The 23,919-nt window shown below is 42.2% G+C and overlaps 1 protein-coding gene across 1 annotated transcript in view; it reads right to left on the bottom strand.

The window, feature by feature from the left end:
• LOC137924408 (fatty acid synthase-like) overlaps window positions 1–21,294 on the bottom strand; it is a 35,883-nt gene extending 14,589 nt beyond the window's left edge. The window contains exons 1-23 of the mRNA XM_068767807.1: window positions 20,689–21,294; window positions 20,099–20,539; window positions 18,406–18,534; window positions 17,733–17,803; window positions 16,410–16,501; window positions 16,241–16,361; window positions 15,525–15,728; window positions 14,490–14,606; window positions 13,516–13,663; window positions 13,216–13,456; window positions 12,092–12,234; window positions 10,923–11,126; window positions 8,828–9,017; window positions 8,023–8,182; window positions 7,286–7,455; window positions 6,650–6,801; window positions 5,211–5,312; window positions 4,439–4,623; window positions 4,252–4,371; window positions 4,054–4,163; window positions 3,486–3,673; window positions 882–1,045; window positions 28–294 (exon numbers count right to left, since the gene is read on the bottom strand). Of these exons, the coding sequence (XP_068623908.1) occupies window positions 28–294; window positions 882–1,045; window positions 3,486–3,673; window positions 4,054–4,163; window positions 4,252–4,371; window positions 4,439–4,623; window positions 5,211–5,312; window positions 6,650–6,801; window positions 7,286–7,455; window positions 8,023–8,182; window positions 8,828–9,017; window positions 10,923–11,126; window positions 12,092–12,234; window positions 13,216–13,456; window positions 13,516–13,663; window positions 14,490–14,606; window positions 15,525–15,728; window positions 16,241–16,361; window positions 16,410–16,501; window positions 17,733–17,803; window positions 18,406–18,534; window positions 20,099–20,539; window positions 20,689–21,294 (4,325 nt within the window). The remainder of the gene's footprint in view (window positions 1–27; window positions 295–881; window positions 1,046–3,485; window positions 3,674–4,053; window positions 4,164–4,251; window positions 4,372–4,438; window positions 4,624–5,210; window positions 5,313–6,649; window positions 6,802–7,285; window positions 7,456–8,022; window positions 8,183–8,827; window positions 9,018–10,922; window positions 11,127–12,091; window positions 12,235–13,215; window positions 13,457–13,515; window positions 13,664–14,489; window positions 14,607–15,524; window positions 15,729–16,240; window positions 16,362–16,409; window positions 16,502–17,732; window positions 17,804–18,405; window positions 18,535–20,098; window positions 20,540–20,688) is intronic.
• Window positions 21,295–23,919: the final 2,625 nt, after the last annotated feature.

The raw sequence follows: 23,919 nt of genomic DNA, 5'->3' as shown, positions 1-23,919 counted from the left end.
ATGTTGTTTAATGTTAAAATAGTTTACCTAATGATATCCAAATCATGGTTATAGCACACATCGATAAACTTCTCCCTCGCCTCCTCCGCGTTTAACTTGGCGATCTCAGCGTAGTGCAAGTCCACGTCGAAGACCAGCCTATCTATGAAGGTAGGCAGCTGCAGGTTGCGCGTGTCTGCAGCCAGCATGGTTATCTGGATCACGTTGTCCAGAAACGCGACCCAGTTGTCATTCCATGAGACTCGGCTGCGGGTGGCTTCCACGTTACATTCCACCACACCTCGGAACTGGCCACTGGAAAACAAATAACCATGAATACATTGTGTTGATCCCTTATTTAAGTCAAATAAGAATAGCTTTAGAATTCGATTTGATAGAAACTCCTATCAAATTGAACTATTCTGACATCTTTCAACTTCAAATAGAGTTCTTACTGCGTCCAAATCTGGGAAGAGCCCGCAACAAAAGAAATCAAATTTGTGAATACTTTCCTAGTTAGAGAATATAGGCTGGATGATATACATGTAATAATGTTTTTTTTGTCTGCAAATACGTACAAAATTATTTAAATAACTGATGGACACAGTGTTAACACAAGTAATAAAAATAAGCTGTGTACTAGAACTGGTGCATCAAAGTATTGGACCATGGCTAGATGAAACAAACTCTGACTGACTGCAAAGTTTGAAATATTCAAAGCTCTAACTGTATGAGACTTCTTAACAGTTAATAAAGCCATGTTTGAGTTCATATCTGAGTTGTCAAGAGGAACTTTTTTCCAATAGGGCTACTTTTCCATGGCTCGATAACTTGGAAGAAGGTCCATTTAAACACCATCAGCTCCAGATCGTCTAAACTACAGATCAAAGTTAATATATAACCTGTACTGATATCCTCTCAGTTTGAGCTCCTTGTAAAAGTCTTTGGCTGACATTCGCAGGAATCCGCTGTCTTCCAGCGGCGGCGGCAGCTCCACGAACTCTTCGCCAGGGTTGTCCTCGGCGCGGATTCGCCCAGTTACCACGGTGCTGCCGTTTTCGGAGAGCTGTGATATTAAGTATCGTTACTACTGTGAAATGCTTAGTGTTATTTTTACAAAGAAAATTTATTACTATTACAGTTTATTCATTTTTCTTTTTTTCTTACGTCCTATAACTTTAAGTGACACTTCGCGTGTTATGTCTTTCATATTTTCCCATACCCCATCTAAATTGTCATCTATAGTTAAACCCTCAAAAGCATTTGTCAATTCTAATAAAGGAAGAAGAAATGGTGGACTCCAGAATGTGAAAACCCTGTTTAAAAAAAAAGACGTAGTTACAGAATTTTGACGCAACAAGACGAAAAGTTTAGGGAAGAATTTAAGGAAGTGCAATTAGAAGCCAAAAAAGTAATTAAGAAAGCTAAAAGAGACCACCTTGACAAAATAGTCCGAGATATGGAGACCTTCGTCAGAAATATCAAGCCGAGAAAAAATCAAGGTGAAGTGGCGAGATTATTTTAAAGAACTGCTTAACTGCCCCACGATAGAAAAACCGGCAACCGAAAGGTTAAATATCGAAGGGACTGTTATTGTTATTAAATATCGGAAGTACAAAAAGCGATAATGAGATTGATGAATCACAAATCTCCGGGCATTGATGGACTACCGGAAGAGATGTGAAAATACGGAGGTGTAGATGTACAGAGAAAGTTGTACGACTTTCTCTGTAAGATCTGGGAGCTAGAACGCCAACCTGGAACACAGGAATAATATGTTCCATCCATAAAAAAGAATCCAGAAAAGTGTACACCAATAGTCGAGGGATTGCCTAACTACCGACGGCATATAAGATATTATCATATGTACTGCTGAATAGGCTGGAACCGTATGCGGAAAAAGTTCTTGGCGACTATCAGTGTGGGTTCCGACGAAACCGCAGTGCAATTCGTCAGATCATGGAGAAGAAAGGGGAGTATGCTCAAAGCATCCACTCATTGTTTGTGGAATTTGGGAAAGTTTACGATAGTATCGATAGATCTGCGCTGTATAATATTGTGTGGCTTTAACATACCTGCCAAACTAGTCAGGATGGTCAAGACGGTAACATCAGAGAGCATTATGCGGGTCAGAGTTGGCGGTGAACTCACAGAAGAGTTTGCAGTAATCACAGGACTTAAGCAGGGAGATGCCCTGTCACCTTTGCTTTTTAACCTAGTTCTGGAACATGTCCTTATAAAAGTGTTTGCGATGGAAGGAAGGGTAAAATTGGGAAAAGAGCATAAGGTTATAGGGTACGCAGACGATTTAGCGTTAATGGGTGAAAACTGCAACGAAATCCAGGAGTCCGCGAAAGCACTTGAAGAGAAAGCCACTATGGCGGGTCTCAAGATCAACATTAAAAAAACCGAGTACCTCCTCATGAAACGATACAAGAATAAGCGTGTTCAACGAGATGACCTTCATGTTGGAAACGTTTCATTTGCGGGAGTGGCGGCGTTCCGGTATATAGGCTGCACCATAACGGATGACAACGCCAGAGAAGAGGAGATCGATATCCGCATCCAGAACTCGCTGAGATGCAGTGCAGCACTTCACAAGGTTTTAGTGTCTAGGCTTCTAAGCATAAGTACAAAAGTCCGTATCTAAAAAACCGTAATACGACCAATATTGATGTATGGCTGTGAAGCTTGGACGCTAATTTTGAAAGAAGAACAAAAACTGCTAGTAACGGAACGCAAAATCATGCGGAAGATCTTGGGACCAGCAAGAAATCAAGACGGATCTTGGTGGCTCCGAAAGAATGCCGAAATTGTGACTTTAGTAGCACAGCCAAATATCATCGACAAATATAAAGCTCAACGAATCCGCTGGCTTGGTCACTTGGAGCGAATGGGATCGGATCGGAGCGTGAAGGTAGCGTACCTGGAAAAACCGAGGGGTCGAAGACCTGTAGACCAGACCCAGGTATCGCTGGATCGATGCGTATTGCGATGACGCAAGATAGAGGAAAGTGGAAGTCTCTCGCTTCGGAGGCCAAGACCCAGTTTGGGTCACTGGGCCAGCGGAGTAAGTAAGTTTATAAGTTTAATACGTTAATATAAAACCAAAATATACAAAGCTTATTCGAAGCGGTCGTTGAGACCAGTTATCAAAAGCAGCACGCACTCTTTCTGTGGAAAAATTCTTTACTGGCAATCGTGCAGATTGTTTTAGACACACTATTTTTTATCAGAAGTACCAACATTTCAACAGCAATTGCATTATGTAACAACTAAAAAAAGGTTTACCGTCGAAATTGACACATGCATAACATCTTTATATTTTATAGATATTGAATGTGCAAAAAAAGGTTTTATTCCTCTGTCTAAAACTACAGTAAGGGCTATTAGTCAACTTGCCAGTAAATCGGGGGAATGATATAAATGCTTGTATTTTTTTAATTAGTTTTAAAAAAATCTTTGTCAATTCAAATGAAAAAAATCATTTTGACAGTAACACTCGCCTCAAATTCGCCGCTGAGTTCGTGTATATTGATAGTGAACTCCAGATTTTGTTCAGGGATCGTGGTAAACCTGTGGAAACGGACGTCCTCGAAGACCACGGACATGGCGCTGAACACCTGCTCGCGCATCAGCGCCAGCGTCTCCCATACCAGCACCAGGTACCCGGAACCGGGGTATAGCAATCGACCTGCAATTAACTGTATGTTACTTGGAGATAAAATCCAACCAAGATCAACATCTATATAGATCTTAATCTTATAACTCGAAAAACAACACTGAACTGTCGACATGGGAAGTGCACTTATTTATACTACGGATAAGTTTTTAGTAAATTCGAGATAGTGCTCGGTTAAAATTTCCGAGAACCGTACATAATAATCTATAAATAACATCAAGTTCACGCGTGTTAACGGCACTTTTGCGTGTTTGGCGTTTACTTAGGTTCCATGTTTATTATTTAGAGGGTTCTGTAAATCGTAATTTACAATAATGTGCGCAGAACTGAAACGTAAGCAAGAAATGTATCAAAGAATGTGTTTGAACATCTGTTGTGATTAGAATAGCTACCGTCGATGTAGTGGCCGGTCAGGAACTCGTTGCTCTCGTCTTTAATGCGCACGCTCACCGTGCGCTCGCCGGTGGTCAGCTTGCCGCGGGACTTGAACAGATCACACTCCCTGCAAGCAAAATCAACCTCCGTGAGACAGCCCAATACAACTTTATAACTTTATTCTCAACGTCACACTATGAATAATGATACGTTACCAGTTCTCTCCGTGCTCCCACTCTACTAAGTGCGAAATCATCGGCGTCTCCTGAGAAACTGGAAACTCGACTTCCGGATAGAGATTCGCCAGGTCAAGATCCACACCAGCGATATACAAGCTAAAAACATTTTTTGTTACATATCCATGTGGTACACCAATCACGAGAGCATTGCCAGCTCGCTTACCTTCCCAAAGCGTTGAGTAAAACTTGTAAATTATCGTTACTGTCCACTTGAGACAATTCGATGTTGACCGGATCCAAGTGACTTTGTTTTAGAACTTCACGCAGAACTCCCTGATCAGCCATCTGAACTGTAATGGCTTCTTCTCCGCCCATCAGCTTGGAAATCTCTTCGAATAGGACCGGACTCTGTCGTATAAAAGCCTTTTGTAGTTCATTTATTCAGTAGAACGTTTCGTATTCACATCTGGACAGATTCCATCGTTCTAAAGAGAACTTATAAATCTGTAAAAGCTCCAGACAAAACTATAAATCGACACGTAATGTAAAATATTTCCAATATATTGATAGAAATATTCAGGGTATAAAAATTATATGAATTAATGAATAAATTATCGGAATTTACAAGATCTCTATGTAGCTGCCTCCTAGTGAGCAGTGCAAGAAATTTTATGAAATTAAAATCAAAGTTCATTGAAACTTTTTGACTAGTACAATGTACTTAACATATACAGTTAAACTTTTGTTTACGTACTTATATTTGACATCTCTTTACTAATACCATTATTCCAAATTTTATTACGGAAACTACTTTTAAAATTGATCCAACGGATATATATTCTTGGCCGCAAAAATGTCCGCATTTTTGACACTTCTGGTGTTTAACGAAAAGCAACTAAAAAATTTTTGTAAAAAGTGTCGGGTTTGGAACAACGCTGACAATAGTGAAGTGAAAACACTTGTACGATGGCTGATATGTTTTGAGGTTGACCTACCTGCAGGCTGTTGGCGAAGTATGCAGGAGATGCTTTCGCGAAGATGGAATTATTCATAAGGTTCTGAGGCAGCGACGTGGACAGCCAGCGGTCGGTCGGACCCTCTGCGTCTGTTATCACCTCTTCAAGGTGCTTCAAAAGTGTAGCGCCTTCAAACATTCAATTAACAACAATAGTTTTTTTTTATAAAAACTCCTTAATATTTAATGTAGATTATTATAGGTGAGAGAGATATTTTGTGAACATTCGATTATTAAAAATGAACAAACTAATGTCAATGCTTTTTAAATATTTTTTGTAAGTAAAAACTTTAAGGTAGGCGGGGCACATCACTCATGCATCCGCCAGCCGCAGCGCAGGTAAGCACTGGGTGCACCGACGACACACTTAAAGTCATGAGAAGTCGCTGCGCACGCGCAGCGGCAGCGCGGCACCGGTCATCGTGACTGTCTCTGCGGGAGCGCTGCGCCGCGTAGTTGGCGTCTGTCAGTCGACTCTAATGAACGAACGGCGTGAATCTAACACTAAATTAGATCAAAACCTATTCAAAATGTCCGCCCATGTTTTTGACATATTGCTTCGACATTCCAGCTATTAATAAAGATTTTTCTATAAATATAAACAGAACGTCACGGCAACTGTCTGTCGCGTAGTGAAGCAGTCACACGACACTCACTGGTGTCCGTCACGTATCTGGAATGTAACGCGACGTCCGCGCTGTTGATTTGTTTGACCGCAATGCCTTGCGCGGTCAGCCTGTTGACGAAGTCCTGCACCGCTGCTGCCGGGCCGGCCACCGCGCTGCAGCTCACCTCGTCGTGGCAAACCACCTCCAACTCCACGGGGCACAGTTCCTTTATCTAACAAATAAGATTACAGACGTAATGAAATCATCCAGAATAAATAATATATAAATGTTGCGAATTATACATATTCTTTGTACATATGTGAATATACTTTCTTAGGCCACACTTGATTATCTTCCTCGCCAACTGCTCGGGTGATAGCTCACCTCCGCCCGCTTATCGTTCCTTTAAAAGTACTACTGCAACTATTTGTACGACATTATCTTTTAATTTGTATTAACTAATTTTATCTACTTGTATACGAGATTACTACGAATGTAATAACTCTTCTCAGAATTTTTGTAACCAAAAGCCCTAGAGACTTGAATTTTATTATAAATATTACTTTTGCGAAGTAGGCTACTAAGAACAGTTCATGGGATATTCATTTCGAAAGGGTTTGATTAAAAACATGATTTCAAATTATAGGTCTTTTATGACCAGAAAATTTGTTTAGGTCGGTTACTGTTACCAAGAATGGACTTTATGAAATTACACCCGCAGAAGGAGGTTCACGCGAAATAAAAGGAACAGGTAGCACGTATATAAATAAATCAAACTATCTAACAAACACCCTGACATGTTAGTTCATACCTTTTTGATGCCTTTGCTGACAATCGCCATAGATCCCTTGACGGCGGTCGCTTCATTGAAGGACACGGCGCAGCAGTACGCGCAGAGGATCGCCTGAGCAGCAGTGAGGCACCCGTCTGCGTAGGCGCACGCGAGCTGCCCGACGCCCTCGCCTGCCAGACCACCGGTCGTTTAACGACAAACGCTTCCCACGACTGATCTTCATTAACGCGTCATAACGTCTGAGAAACTAACATCTGATCATCCAGGAAGAAAAAAGACTGTTGACGAACAAAAGAAACAGACGCAGTCAGACACAGCGACACAGTGCGCTCGCAGGCCGCGCGGCCGCCGAGGCCTGCGGGCTCTGATATGGACACTGCGGCCCGGCCAGCGCGGCGCCGGACATGTAACGAGATGAGCACATAACCCAATTCAGGTCATCGGAGAGCGGTGTCGCCTCTTAACCGGTCTCCTCGGTAATGTGTGGTAGAAGCATCTCTCTAGCAGTAGACGCCCTTATGCTAACCTGACACTGATGATAATGGAATGTTGATTGTTTTGAACGTGTAACACAAACACAGGTAATTCAAACTAAATTCCAGCGCATCTTTATTAAGACCTTGCATCAAATACAGAACAAGCACCCCTGCCTACCAACAATATAATCCGGTTCCACGCCGACGCTGCGCAGCACGTCCGTGAGGCCGATCTGAACAGCAACAGCGCCGACGAAGCACGAGGCAAGCGCTCCGACAGAAGTTGTTTCATTCGTGTAGACAATATCTAGCAAATCTATTCCTTTAGATTTCAAAGCGTCGCGGGACCTGCGAATATTTTATGTAAATTCTTCCTTTGTTATCTTAAGATTAATTTCATAATCACACGAATCCTGTAAATGATTTATAAAAGAGAAAATCTTTTAGTACAATACAGAATTATTATTAGTCAGCGCACACTGGCTCAACCTCCTCGGTGCATCAACTATGCCTCACCGATACAAGAAAATTCTACAAAACTGCTACTCCTAGAGTTCATGTTATCCACACAGACTGCCATCCTTACCAAACGAGAATGCTCTCAAACGCGTTCAGCGACAAGCGGAGCGTAACGTACACCGTCTAGTCTGTCACCACAGTGTCGGTCTCCTTGTTTTCAAATGGAATCATTCGTTCAATCACGCTCGTTGATCTTCTTTTACGCTGTTATACTTATGCAGGACGCATTACTAATGCTGGCAAGATCCACGGCGAAACTGTTTCAGGAAGGTTTCTTGCACTGAATTTTGATGACCGGCCTCTATTTCCCTAAGTCCACAGCTATTTATTGACTCACTCCTCGCACAGTGTCAATAATTTCGTGACGTTTATAATTAACATTAAATGATCACTTACTTGGTGATGGAATTTGAAAACACCGTCAAAGCCTTTAGATGATTGGCTACACGTGACCATTGGTCTCCCATTCCTGAATAAACAAACCACACCGGTCTGCGCGCTTGTCCACTGCGCCGGCTGTGTCGGTGTAATGGAATACTTTTCGAGAAACCGTTACCTGAGATAAAAGTAATAAAATCTTATTATATAAATTTTAAAGCAATAAAATTATCCTAAAATATTGTCTACAGTATTGCAAAACTGCGCAGAAACGTGGAATGTAAAAGACAGAAAACGGAAACACATAGATGCCTTGAAAAAATAGTATTGGAGAAAAATATTGCGGAAATCATGCGCTGCACTAATGTCTCCATTTTTCAGAAGTTCAATTATTTGATTCGTTCATAGTTTTGCGCACACAGGATCACGTGAAATGATCAAATTGAGCTCTCCCGTAATGATCCCTCAAGGCTTCCAAAGCTTAAAGGTTTCCAAAGGAGTTCCGATCTGAGAAGAGTTTGAACAAATTCATTGTTTTTTTATGACCATATCTGACCGAAACTTTAAAAAATCCTCCACAATATAACATACTTTTTTTACGGATTTTTATTTAATAAGTAGTTCAATTCCAATTTTAAATTGCCCCTTTTAAATAAAATAAGGTAACATAATGGTGGAGCTTGTTGTCCATAGCACAAAGAATAGCTCAAAATCCAAAGGTTACCAAGTTTTAGGTTGAAATGTGTACCATTCCGTCTATGCGGGGCAAGAACGTGTGGACCTGTGTCTCTGACTAAGGAGGGTATGACTAAGAATACCTTACCCAGCAGAACGTATCCTCTGTGACTGTGGTTGAGGATTCTGGTCGCGTGCACGGCGTGCCAAAGGCGCACCACCTCGACGTCGATCGGTTTAGATTCAAGATCGTTCAGGATCTTGTCTACGGCCGAGCTGGTGCGACCCGACACGCAGACAAGCCGCGGCAGATCATCCGACGGCAAGCCGTTGTTTACCTGAAGAGCAGTTCGGACAGGTGGGGGAGGAATGTCTGCTCGCTAGCTCACGTCTCTACGTAAGTTATCAAGCTATATGTACCATCAAAAGTTATTGACCCTACACAGGTCAATAGAATAGGTCTCTATACATCATCTGGTCGTAAGCGGCCTACCTCCAGCGCTATATAATAATAGGTTGTCAAATATCTCCCTTCCGCCTTTTCGTCTTTTGAATTTCGCGGCTATGTACAAAGCGCTACAGAGCTCGTATCTGGCAATACTATACATAATTTGAAAGGTCTTGACATAACCTACAAAACTATTGCGTTCAACAGTTATAGACGTGTAAACATGGAGTTCACTAACGCCGAAATTCGCGCTATTTTAAAGTTTTCCTTCGTTAAAGGCAAATCCGCTAGAGAAACGTTCCGTGAGATTAATGGTGTTTTGGGGGATGGTACTCTATCACTTCGAACCGCGGAGTAATGGTTTCGACGATTCAGAGCCGGCGAAAACGACACCATGGATAAGCCAGCCGGCGGAAGACCTGTGACGACAAATACCGATCAAATCATGGACTACATCGAGTTAGACCGGCATGTGGCATCTCGTGACATTGCCCAGGAGATGGGAGTTAGTCACCAAACCATTTTAAATCATCTGCAGAAGGCTGGATACAAAAAAAAGCTTGATGTTTGGGTGCCGCATGATTTGACGCAAAAAAACCTTCTGGACCGAATCAACGCCTGCGATATGCTGCTGAAACGGAACGAACTCGACCCATTCTTGAAGCGGATGGTGACTGGCGACGAAAAATGGATCACATACGACAATATCAAGCGAAAACGGTCGTGGTCGAAGGCCGGTGAATCGTCCCAAACAGTGGCCAAGCCGGGATTGACGGCCAGGAAGGTTTTGCTGTGTGTTTGGTGGGATTGGAAGGGAATCATCCACTATGAGCTGCTCCCATATGGCCAGACGCTTAATTCTACCATCTACTGCGAACAACTGGACCGCTTGAAGCAGGCGATCGACCAGAAGCGTCCAGAATTGGCCAACAGGAAGGGTGTAGTGTTCTACCAGGACAACGCCAGACCACACACTTCGTTGATGACTCGTCAGAAGCTACGGGAGCTCGGATGGGAGTTTTTATCACATCCACCATATAGCCCGGACATAGCGCCTAGTGATTACCACCTGTTCCTGTCCATGGCGAACGCCCTTGGTGGTGTAAAGTTGAACTCAAAAGAGGTTTGTGAAAAGTGGCTGTCCGAGTTCTTCGCAAATAAGGAGGGGGGCTTCTACGAGGGAGGTATTATGAAGTTGCCGTCTAGATGGAAACAGATTATCGAACAAAACGGCGCATATTTGAACTAAATCCGATCACTGTAACACTTTTTATAAAGCATTGAATAAAGAGCAAAAAAGCGGAAGGGAGATATTTGACAACCTATTATATACATTATATATATTTGACAGCAAGAGACAGTGTTTTAATTAACTTTGTGTTTATGTTTGGCTTCTGTATCTCCAAAATTTTATTTTTTCCCATAAAGAATCTTCATTTTGCCTTAACAAAAATACGAAAAATTTTGCAAAAAACATTTGGCGAACCGTGTATATTTATTAAAATTTTTATACATATGTAAACTAAATATGCAATGGGGCTTTGCAATTTCGAACGTCGCCGATAGATGGTGCTAGCGGTCGATTGCCCCGCGCTGTCGTTTGAAACGATTAAAGATAATAAAATAATGATAAGAATCGACGACTCATTAAAGAAAAATTATCATTATACAAATCCAGAATAGTCTTATTCTGGGGTCTTAAACTGTTTGCATTGGGATCTACAGCTTCACCGGGTTTAAAGTAAGGGAATATTGGAGACACCTAAACCTCTGCGTAGAGCGCTTAATGACAAACCTTTGTCCTGGCGTATTTCTCCAATAACACGTGAGCATTGGCCCCACCGAACCCAAAATTGTTGATAGCATATCTCCCCCGGCCCCACGGCCGCTTGTCCGACACTACTTGCAGGCGGCCTGCCACTAGACCGAGTATCTCTTGCCGCGGGGTCTCGTAGTGCAAGTTCGGCGGGATGCAGCCAGAGTTGTATGCGATGCAAGCCTATTCAAACAATTTTTATTGCATGTTACAATATTACAATAGATTTTTCATTGGAAAAATAACATATTTAATGACTGCAATTCGCAAGTTTGACTCCTAAGACATCTTGTGTAATCTGTCCTATGCGCCGCTCTGGTTGCATATTTATTTATTTATTCATATTCTCTTTCTTGAATCAATTGCATCAATTTTAGGTAAATAAAAAGGCGAAAAGAGCCCGATAACATAGAAACCAATATTAAATCAAGCTGCTCTACAATGACATCTATGTTTTTTTAAATTCCTTTCACAGATATTTACCGATGAAAAAAAAAACATTAAATTTTTACAATTTATCGTATGATAATTCCAAAGCAGTACAGGGAAGTTTATTGTGTAATCGTACACAGATAACCAAGTGGTTGCTAATTGTATAGAGCCTAGAGAAAGCTTGTTACAAGCTATTCTATATTTTCAGACAACAATTACATTGGAATCTTCAAGACAAGAGTGCATGGGTTTCTTCTGGGCAAGTATGTAGCATCTAGACCTCGTCATCGCTTAAGATCAGGCGTGGCAGAGGTCAAATGCTTAGCCTATGGAAAAAGAATAGTGTCAAACTTGTGTTCTTCAGAAATAGCATACATCCAACGTATTCCTATGACTTTAACAAGTTCGTCTGACCACCTTGTGGACGTCGCTGCTGCTCCTGGTCGTGGTCTCCATCTCTTGCCCGCTACTACTTCTAGTTGCCATTTAGTAGTGCCGGTTACTTTCATTCGTCTGCGGATGTCCTCGCGCCTGATTAGATTTCGTAGATAAATCCCAGTACAACCCTCTTCATGACCTGTTTAGAGGCTGTATGCTTGCCAACAAGGCCTAAAGTGAGAAACGACGTTTCGCTGCACATTTTTTCTATTTACCAGTATCAGCAGCGGAAGCGAAGTTTGAGTTTGAACAGCCAGTGAGTAAAGAGCTGTGTATACCTTGGCAAGGCTGCACATTCCGGAAGTTGCCTCACTGTGACCCATGTTGGATTTGACCGATCCGATCAGCACTGGCTCCGTGCGACCGGCGGAGAACACTTCGTCGATCGCTTTCAGCTCCTCCACGTCTCCGACCTTGGTTCCTGTGCCGAAACGGTTTATTTATACCTGTCATCAAAAAGTAAGGTGCAATTGTCATTTGAAACTCCCGGGCATTAGAAAGGCAGGTCATTTTTTTTCTTGATTCGTAGGACTGTCTATAATATTACCAAGTCTGTATAATTGCCATTATAATATTGCTTAATTTGCCAAGCGCCTGTTTGTCAAAAGTTCAAATATCATTTGGCTCCACCCACTATCGAAGGATGTTTTTGTCTCAAACGTGTCAGTTCTCGATTGATGTTAAAATCGCTCCACCACCGCATGCGTCCGATTCGCTTCCGTGCAACTTCTGGCTGTTCAGTAAACTCGTAAGGCCAGCTCAGATAAGCCGACTCGAACGAGGAGCAAGAAACCGAATCACAGAAGGTCTGAAGGCTGTATCAAGAAAAAACTTTTCCGGACGGGATTACTTTGAAGGGGGCAAAACTGATTTGGAAGAATAAATAAGGAACTTACATTTTATAAACAAATTCATACAAACACAAATGTCCTTAACATATTGTAGCAGTAATAGCAATTTATTTCCGAGCTGATTGTTAATTAAAATCAATTACAATTTTTTATTCTATTTAATATCAGCTGTCTTTCGCTCGCTTCGCTTCGGGTGGCACGCACTGACTTTTGTAGGTGTCACGATATTATTATATACACGAACTTTTCAAAAGTCAAAGTAGCCCAAGTTACTCCTTATTGCATCAGCTAGCTGCCAGTATAAGTACCGTCAGAACAAATAGAAGACAAAAATTAAAAATGTAATTTTCATGTATGTACCGTATATTTATACATATTATGAAAAAAAGCTGTTATTTAAATATTACAAAAAGACACGCCGATTTTATTTATTTATATAGATCTATTTATTCACCCTTTTTACATAAACAATGGTGAATTAACTACTTTTTAAATTTATAAAATGACTTCAGGAAAACTAAGTAAAAAACATTGAACGTTTCTTTTTTCACCTGTGCCATGAGCTTCCACGAACTCTACCGTCGAAGGATCGACGCTGCACTCCTTGTAGAACGCGTTGAGCAGCAGGCGCTGGTCCTGGCCTGAGGGGTAGGTGATGCTCTGCTCCTTGTACCCGTCGCAGTTCATCTTCGCGTGAACGATCTTAGCGTACACCCTGAAAGTTGTTGCTTCCGTAGTGAAATCACAATGACTTTTGTCGAATCTGAGACCAGAATTAGACGAGGGTTGACTCTACAAACAACATTCTATAGACAACGATAATGGCATGAGAAGTAACGTGCGTCTTGTACGTGTGTGTCAAGGTGCGGGAGGTGACTCGGCACAGACAGCGAGAGAGCGGTCGTCGTGACGAGCTGTGGCGCGCTCCTGCGCCGCGCGGCGGTTGACGTGATGATGATGAGGAACATGTTTGCTATGATAATATGTGAAATTTCACCCCTAGATAAAATCATAAACCCTTGTTTAATACACTTGAAGCTCCTCAAACTTCCATCCTTGTTTATTTATGAGGTAGTTCTGTTTTGTAAGCCCAGGTTGGTTAGTTTAAAATCAGACGTTCAGTTAATACAAAGCTACTAATAAGGGTGGTCAATATCTTATTTATAGGAAGAACGAAAATAGCGCTTCTACAAAAATACCTACCAAAGAAGAAAAGCAACCTATAGAAATATTAGATAGAGATAAAATTCGTTTATTCAACATTGGAACTTTTAACAGAACTAAAACTAAACTTATCTATTTATAATACTTTTTAGTCAATTCTATTTTTGAATCTCTATTGCTTCGGAAGATGTTATAGTTGCGAAGAAGAAGCAGGAAGAAACTCCACAACAACACATCTTTTGATAGAGTTTAACACATATACACTTCATCGGATATAGCCTAAATGAAAATAATCAAGCTACATCACTGCCATATTCTTTTCTTCTTTATAAATCTTCGTTTATTATTTTATTAAGTAATTTAAAAGTAAATTTAAGTATTTCCTGATCAATAGATGATTTTATTCCATTGATGATTTGTTAAAGACGTAATTAAGGTAATGCGATGTGTATAATGTGCTTGCTGTAACATAATTATAGCAAAATTAGTACAATATAATGTTATGGTGTAAATCTTGATATCATATTTAATTACAAATAAACAAATATTATATTTGTACGAAATATTTGATGAGAATGTGGTGAAACTTTATCACTTATTATATGGATGTAACCTATATTCAGCAGATAAATGATTTTATTTAAAAGTATTCAGGCGGTACCTCCGCGCGTGCTTCGCCCTCTGCAGCACGCACACGACCACCGCCTCGGAGCGCGCGTAGCCGCCGGCGCGCTCGTCGAAGCAGCGGCACCTGCCCTCCTGCGAGGAAACCCCCAGCCTGGGGACGTGCAGTTCCTTTAAGCATTCGGCCCAACTCTACCAACAGCTTAATTATATTTAGCGTAACATACGACGCGGAGCTGACAGAAGAGAAGACGCAAATATTGAAGAGTAGGAGTCACGAACCTAACGCTTTGCTGTAGAGGAGATAAAGAACGCGTCCGAAATGTAATTCTCCTTCGTCTTAACGGTGCGCTCTAAGCGAAGCAGGCGGGGTCACGGCGCTCGCTCAGCCATTTCCTAACAACGGACCGAACAGTGATAGTGTAGGAGGAAAAGAGGTAGCAGTGGCCTTGACGTATGTGACCCTAAAACATGATGCAAAAGACAAGAACTCTTGCTAAATTTCCTTAAGGAACAGATGTCAATATGTGATAATCAAAACTTCTCTATTCAACACTGGAAGAAATGGCCGAGCACGTCGGCGATGAAGATGACAACCCAAGTTCGATCGAAGATGATGTATTCACGCATGAACAGATAGTATATACAGATCACACGTGTCTTATGCAACGGCAGCGAACACATCACTTATTCCGTCTGAATTAAATCGGCGTTCGAATTTGAATTGGAACGCCCTAGAATGATTTTACATACAAAGTATTGTGGCCGTGGGGGCCAGCGCTACGAAACGTGATCGCTGCAAATGTAAATTTGTATTCCTTTCAAAGGGTCAACTAACGGCGCGAGGGATTCAGCTTCACTTACATCCTCTTTAGAGTCTTTGACGAACATTTCTACTTTCGCTACTCGGCACAATAACAAGTTCTATGCGGGGCTGGATTATTTGAAAAGGTCACGCAAAGGTGCCAAATGAATGCGTCTCCTAGTATCTCGGGTCATTAATTGCATATCTTCTTACACCACTCATCAGCATCGTATTAAAATGTAATTGTTTTGTTCTAGTTTTTGTTACCTCACGAACTGCATGGTGAGCATGGGGTTGAGACACAGGTTGGCGCCGGCGATGATGGCCGCGTCGCACTCGCCGTCCGCTATGGCCCGGTAGCCGCGCTGCACCGCCGACAGCGCGCTGGAGCAGGCCGTGTCCGCGGCGTACGCCGGCCCCGTCAGCCCCAGCCAGCGCGAGATGCGCGCCGCCATCGCCCCGCGGGAGCACCTGCCGCGCGAGAACCATGCGACAACCACGTAGCACCAACAACTTGTGCATATTATAATAAAATCAAATTTAAATATTATTAAGTAGACCTGTGAATCGCCAACTATTTTAACATTATAAGCAGTACGCGATCGCAGACTCGAAATGATCATCCGCTGTAAACAGCCGGATAAAAAATCAACAAATGCTCTTTTAAAATTAAATTCAACAATGTACATTACGTACGTAGGTGTTCGTCATAATATTATCTATGTATGAGTCAACAAACCAAGCTCTACACGTTTCGAGCGAATAAAAACAATGCGCGTTGTTATCGACCACAGAGCAAACCCAACACTTTCTAAACCACTCCTCTAGAGTAGATACGAAGTGTAAACTTCTCCCTTCCACCGAATGTATCCAAAGCGATGCCGTGGTGCTTGTCTTGCCTGGATGGATGGATGGGCACTATGCAACACCCCGAGCCTCCTTCTGGCCGGCGCGGCGCTGGCAGTCCGACATTGTGTGCTTACCCGTTCACCCCGTGGTAGTTGTTCTCCAGGTTGTCGTGGAAGAGAAGTCGATCGCTCTCCGTGAAGCAGATGGCGACGATCACCGCTGCGCGTGCGCCGCGCATCTCCCCGGGGCTGATGCCTGTAGCGACACACAACCCTTAACCAATGCAAACATTTACCTTGGAACGTTCCTGTGCAACTTGCGGGTTGCGCACTATGTCGGTGCAGTCCGGGCGGGTGAGAGTCAGTAACTTGCCAGAGCTCTCCTCCTTGGTTCCTCTGCGATGTTGTGTTTCATCAGTCATGAGCAGTTTGTATTGCCATAAATATGAACCCGATTATCTTCTTTCTTTTTATTTATTTAACTTAGGATCACCAACATGACGTTTGAAATTAGCAGTATGTAAATACGAAAGATAAATGCAAATTCGTAATGTAAATGTAGCAATAGTATAAGGCGACCGCCGCATTCAGATGAACAATAACGAAGTTATATCACACGGGGACGAATGTTGATTCTAAAACGTTACTGGTTTCAGAAAGGATCAATAACACTTATTTTAATGAGGAAACTAGAAACATTCAGCTCCATTGAAACTGCGCGCTGTTCGCTATGAACTCATAAATTGATATTGTTGTTAAACAGCTGCACCGGCTGGTGCTCATTAATGAATAAATAAAAAAATGCGCCAGGACTAGAACTGCCCACTGATAGTGCTGTCAGGACAGAGCGTAAAGAATAATTGATAAGGTAATGCAAGTAAAATAAATGCAAACGAATTGTTAATTACCCGAACGAGCACGCGCGGGAAGCTTACTTAACACAATTGTAGTAAATATAATGAGTTCATAAAATAAAAAAAATTGTAAAACGACCTGCTGCAGTGTAAAGAATTTTTAAGTGATAATAGAACCGGAAAAATAATTGTTCTAACTACTGTATAAAGAATATTGTATAATTGATCACAAAAACCCCGTCTGAGTTTGTTGTGGTCTCTTATTACATCAAGATGCGTTTACCATTCTTGTCGCTTTAACTTGAAGAATGCCTTATAGGAAAGTTCAATTGGATTCTAGTATCTAATTGGGCTGTTGTAGTATTTGTCTCATGAACTATACAAGTGGTCATCTTAACTTGATAATAAATATTTCGTTTATTATCTCTATATTCGCTGTCTTCTCCCCGAGGTCTTCGAACGGAGAACAACAACAATGTCTACATTGTTTGTGTTTTTGAAGAAAATGAACTGGTTTTATTAATGACAATATACGTCAATAATGCACAGCCTCCGGCAACTCAACGTAAGAGGATACAGCTCTAAAAGCATGGCAGAGGAAACTAAGAGTCCAACAAGCGCAAGTTCATCCGGAACACAATGATGATTCATTTACATCATCACGTCAGCCGATAGAGACCCGCTGCGAGCGTTGGGCCTTTTCTAAAAATGGCTACAATCACCGCCCCGTCGCTCAGCCGCGTCTCACAACCTCAACCGTGTCGTCAGTTCACCCAGTGGGGGCCTTATCTACTTCCTTCTTTGCCACTACAGAACCTTGGACAATAATGAGCAACAGAGCGAGCTACAAATAATGGACTGTTGAATAGACACATTGCTTTAATTTCCAAGAGTTGATTAATTAGACCTTTGTATGCAAACCTTCACCCATCCCTTTATTTTTGGGAATACTTTGGCCAAATGTGAAAGAAATACAATAAATACTAAGGAAACACTTATTGTTCAGGGTAGAGAGAATAAATACAAAATGTAGATAACATAACATTAAGAAATCATTAAAGTACATCTAATAAAATAGTGAGTATTTACAATGTTGATTTACAACGTAGAAAGCTGCCGATGAACGACAGAGAACTAAAGCGCGATAGAAATGTGAGGAAAAATCTCAGGACTCAGCGTTGCACTATCAGCTACATTCCCCACGAGCTCAAGATCAAGCAACGCCTCTCTGCAAGTGTTCACTTACGAATATAAAAATAGAATGAACACGTCACATCAAAGAAAAACGTCGCTGTCAAGTTCCTTAAGGTAGAGAGAGTGCCTCCCGATCCGATTGTGTCCAACGATGGACTATTCGAGTGCTGTCCTTCACAGAATCATCTCTCAATTTGAGCTTCGGTAAAAAAGGTGACGCGAAGACGTCAATCTTTGTATGAACACGCAAACCTTATTGAAGAGCTGTTCGCCAAAGTGCGCCACGGAGTCCGTGTCCGGGAAGTGACCGGCGACTCCGGAGATGACGACGGCGTCAGCCCCGCGCGAACCGCTCGCGTCTGAAGATTGTGGCGCCATGATCTGCAGGAATAATCACGAGTTGTAAAACATATTTCTTTCAATAGATCAATTGTTTGCTCGATAAACTGTGTACACTCCTTGTTAAGATCGTCAAAAGACTCTGGAGTGAGGCCGCCCCGTGTATATGTGTGAGCTATGTTCAGCAATGGATGACTTACTGATGAAATGACGGTGATGATGTACTCTTATATTGCCCTAGGGAGAGTGGGTAAAATCCTCCCACGTTATAACGCTAAGGAAAAGCTCCGGTAAACCCCACGGAATGCGCTGGCGTCTACAAATTTTCTGGACCAAAGGACCTTCTTCAAAATTAACTGCATCTATGAAATCGCGAGCTCGTCTTCTGAATATGCACGCAGGATGAAAGTAGTGCTTAGGCGTCAGGGGCCGCCCGCCCCCGCGGCAATACTCACCATTACGACAGTCCGGCCAACACTCGCGTGCTCCGGGCTCCCGGGTATATATACGTCACCGTTTCTTTTTAATATTCATGAAATACATTTTACGTATTAATCATAATCACATGTGTTGTATGTAAATCGGGCAGCGAATTTAATTCAGTGGATGACGGCGGAATTAAGTTCCTTTTTTTATATGAATATTTTATTTAACATTAAAAAGTACATTCGGAAAGATAAATAACAAACATTAAATTAAAAAAAAATCGTCAGTAAAAGGTTTTTTTTTTTATTTGGCCCCCGCTATTGGGAGCCTCTAGTACCCCCTATCTGGTGCGGGACAGGGACTTTTTGTTTTAATTTATTTAGTTTTTCACAATCTCTTTTATTTTCTTACTCTTCATTATACATCTTAAGATCTTTCATTCGGTTTTCTTCTACATTTCTCCTTTCATTCTCTTTCGCTCTGTGACCTTTCATTCCTCTCTCGTTACACATTAACATTTTGTAATTTTATTTCTGTTTATTTACATTGTTTTTTCGCTTCACATTAATATCACATTATATATATATATCACATTATATCACATATCACATTAACATTTCTTATTTTCTATTTACATTTGTATTAATTTTCTTTTACTTTTATTTTTGTTAATTACTTTTATAATTATTTCTTTTTCGCTTATCAGGGAGGCTATTGACTCCTCCCTGATTTTAACGCCAGACCGGCACTCGAAGTCGAGCCGGAGTCCCCCGAATGCGGGACACTGGGCCACAAGGTGGATCACGGTCTGGTCCACGCCCGGTTCACAGAAGCACGTGGTGTCCTCCTTGAGCTTGAACCTGTGGAGGTACTGAGAGAACCCCCCGTGACCCGTGAAGAGCTGGGCCAAGACCGTATCCATCTCGACACTGCGGAGCACGCGGTAGGCTGAAATGGCGTCCGGGAAAAATATCCTCGTCACTGAAGCCGTCGTTCCTTCCATATACCTCCTGTTCCATTCGTCGAGCGACTCCAGTCTCAGTTGTCGCTTGACGTATGAAACGGGGCATCTCTCATATTCAGGTCTTCTTTTGCTCTTTAGGGCCGCGTCCTTGGCCAACTGAACCACCCTCTCATTCCCCTCCGTCCCCGCGTGCGCTTTCACCTAGTATAGTCTTACATCCTTCCCTTTTTCTCTCACTTTCATAACATTTTCTTTCACTCTCAACGCTAAAGGATGGAGGGTGTCCGATCTTGCGACAGTTTCGAGGGCGGACCGCGAGTCGCTCATTATGGCGTATGCCTGCGCGGACCCGCTGGCCGCGTACCCTGATGCTTCCGCTAGAGCCAGCAGCTCCGCCTGGTATACAGTGCAGAAGTTGCCCAACTTGAGTTTCTTTGTGTGCAACTCTGCGGCGTCCCACATGACGTAGAACGCTGCACCCACATTGTCCTCTATCCGCATGCCGTCGGTATAAATTACCAGATCGGCAGCCGCGGTGGCAAGTCGGACTTGCTCCGCACTTTCCCCTAGACAGGAGAATTCCACACCAACTTGACTAGACGGGTGTGGTAGTCTCAGGTAGCTGACCGGTACCTCCAGGTCTCGGTTCCTTACCACCTGCCGGGAATGACCCTTTTTATCTCAAATAAACGGGCTGCTTCATGGACCCGAAGGTCCAGAGGAAGCAACCCGGCAAGTATGAGGGCCGAGTGCAGGGACGCGGTCCTGTGAGTCCACGCGATCTTCTGTGCGAATCCCCGCTAGACCGCGCCCAATTGCCTGCGGACCAGCAGCTTCCTAGCCGCCGGCGCCCATGCACTCGCTGCATACAAAATGATCGGCTCTAGTACCGCCAGATACATCGTTCTGATCACCTCCGAGTTCAGACCCCAAGATACCTTTGCAGCCCTGCACAGCTGACGATAGAGACCCTGAGCCTTTTTGCTCACGTTCTTCACATGTGTGTTGAACGTGAGCCTATCGTTAACTGTGAGGCCTAGTATCCGGACTTCCCCAGTCCGGCCAAGCGGCTCACCCCCCATGTTCAGTAATGGGTAGTGGTACTTCAGTTTATTGGTTAGCACCATCACCTTTATTTTGTGTGGTGCAAACCTCAGCTTGTTTCCGACTCCCCATTCATGAACATGGGCGAGAACAGCGTTGGCTCGACTCGAAATTTCCTGAGCCTTCTGCCCCGAGAAGACCAGCACAATGTCATCTGCGAACGCCTGGCATTGGGTCCCGGTCTTTACCACCTCCTCCAGGAGAGGGTTGATGAGGAGGGTCCAGAAGGTTGGGCCGCCTACGAATCCCTGCACGCAACCCTTGGTGGTCTCTTTGGCCCACTCTGCTCCCGCGGACCGTACGGACATCTTGCGATCGCTAAAATATCTGTCAGCATCACACGGTGGATGCCATCCCACATGGTCTCGCGATCCTGCCTCTCACAGAAACGCTTCCAGCTATGGGTCTGAGCGCGCCTCGCCTCAAGGCGGTATGCCTCCTTGCGTCGCAGTACTCGCGCCAGACCAGCTCCTTACGAGCCGGCCTCGCGGCCCTGATCCTTCTCTTCTTTCTCAAGACATCCGCCTTGAGGAGAGAGAGAGCTTTTCGGACCACCAGGGCAATTCCGTCCTCTTCCGCTTGGAGACCTTCGGCAGGACCAACTCGCAAGCGTGCCTCACAGTTTCCACATACCGACCGACCATGCTGTCCAACGCCCCCTTTTCGGTGATCTGATTCATCTCGGTAGACGTCAGGCAGCGATCCGCTAGCAGCCGAGCGACAGTTCGATGGAACTCGCCCCAGTCTGCCCTACGGGTAGTGTACTGCCGCGTGGTCCGCTTGACGTCCGTGCCTTGGGACCTCTCAAACTTCAGATTGCACTGTGGCTTTTACTATCTCTTCATTCGTATTATAAGCCATCACGTCTCTGAGGATGACCAGCAGGTCTTTGTTTTTCACGTCCGCGAGGCTCGGGCCGAGGCTCAGTAAAAGGTATACGATTTGTATTAAAAGGTGTACAATTAGTCTGTGCCCTAAAACCAAAAACTTTGAGTGGGGTCATAGAAAGAATGACAAGTACACCACATAGTGTACATAACAAAAAACTTAAACTACAAACGACTGGATAATCTACAGAATGTACACATATATACATTTCAAATAAACAATTTACATACAATATATATACAGAAGGAGGAAATAAACATACTGGAAATATTTATTTATATATTCACTCATTTTATAAATTTTGTAATGACTTTTAAACTTTTTAAATAATTTTGCTTCGTGTATTTAGACATTCAGCACCGGCATACCCAAGTAGGCTGATAGGCAATGATCGGGCAAGTGTTCAAATGTAATAAAAGGTAATTGTTATACAAACATATACTATTTGTATAAATACTATACTTTTAATAATAATATAAATAGTACAAACATATACTTATGAGGTTGAATAACAAAAGGTTGTTAATATCGTACGGTTTAATGTTAGAGGCGGGTGAAGTTTTGGCAACTTCGTATGGCAGCGATTGTGGGCGTCTGTTTACTACTGGCAAAGCTTTTCGTAATCTAACCACGACAACAGAGAAGTAACAAGTAGACGCGATGCGGACAGGTTCTCCAAAAGGTATAGCTAAGGTATATTAATCTCTGGGGGAGAACTATGCGTCCATAGTGTCCGTGTTCATCAGCTGAAAAGGAGAAGAAAGGTTCTATTATGTGTTCCTGTGTAGGTGACATAAAAGGAAACATTTAGCTTACGACTTCAGACACCAAAAGAGGTCTTAATTTGAAAATGTTTCCACCAGCGTGCAATCTTTTTCAAGGCTGTATGCTTAAAAATACTCAATTAAAATTTGGAATCTTTATTTGAATTCACATCGTGTAAGTTTGTAGAATGAAGCTAGGTGGTTATTTTTAGAAGTTTTACGTGCAATATTATCAATTGTGTAAAAAACTTTAGTAATCAAAAATTGTTAGATGTAAATGAAATAGATGCTCGTTTCTAACCTGCGCCGTTAACCTATTGGTTATATAGAGAATGAGAAATTTATAATAGTATTGAGTAAAATAATATAAAATAGAAAAATTGAAGGGAAAAAAGTTAGTCAATTGGAAATATAAATATTTAAAATTTTAAGAAATGTAGCGAAGGATGTAAGGAACGAGTGAGCGATGAGTGAATGTAATGTAAATATGCTGTGAAAATGATACAAAATCACGAAAGAAACAAAAAAGTGAAGAATGAGAGAGAGAGAGAGAGAGAGAGAGAGAGAGAGTTAGAGAGAGGGAGAGAGAGTGAAATAGGATTTTGAAAAAATCGTTGCAAAATATGTCCCTGTCCCAAAAATAAAATAGGGGAACAAGAGACCCTCAATTGCGTGAGCCATTAAAAAACCCAAGCGTTTGGAATTTTTTGTAAGTAGCATATGTTCAGCAGTGGACATCCTACAATTGAAATGATGATGATGATGAATATAACTGGTTCGTTACTTGACTCATCAAATGAACTGCGATGTTATTTGCGACATCGCTTACGTTTGCAATTAATAAGTTTTATTTTAGTGTAGTTACCTATCTGAAAAATGTGTAAATTGTACTTCTGTATTGTTGATAACAACTTTGTATGTTTATCACTTTATTTCATCATCATCATTATTTTTGAAGTCCACGGCTGGACATAGGCATTCCGATAGATTTATAGGACCGGTGTGAAGCGGTCTGCGTCTAGCGTTTCCCATGGTTGGTCTGTTACGTCTGCCATTTTATATATTACTATATATCGTATCCATGCTATGTTTATAATATATACAATGATGTAACGAATAATAAATAAGATATTTATTCCATTTAATTAAACTAATGTTTTCTTAAGATCTTATTCAAAGAATATATGTAAACGAAGTGTTATAAAGGATTTTGTGTTTTAAAATAAAATTTAGCACTCTTAAAATTTTAGTTCACTTAAGTAAATACAACTTCAATGATCA

This window comes from Battus philenor, unplaced genomic scaffold (assembly GCF_028537555.1).
Source record: "Battus philenor isolate CCGP_79_NKW_IND1 unplaced genomic scaffold, ilBatPhil1.0.hap1 SCAF_23, whole genome shotgun sequence".
Taxonomy (NCBI): domain Eukaryota; kingdom Metazoa; phylum Arthropoda; class Insecta; order Lepidoptera; family Papilionidae; genus Battus; species Battus philenor.
Note: the sequence above shows the minus strand (reverse complement) of the source record. Positions and strands in the feature narration are given on the sequence as shown.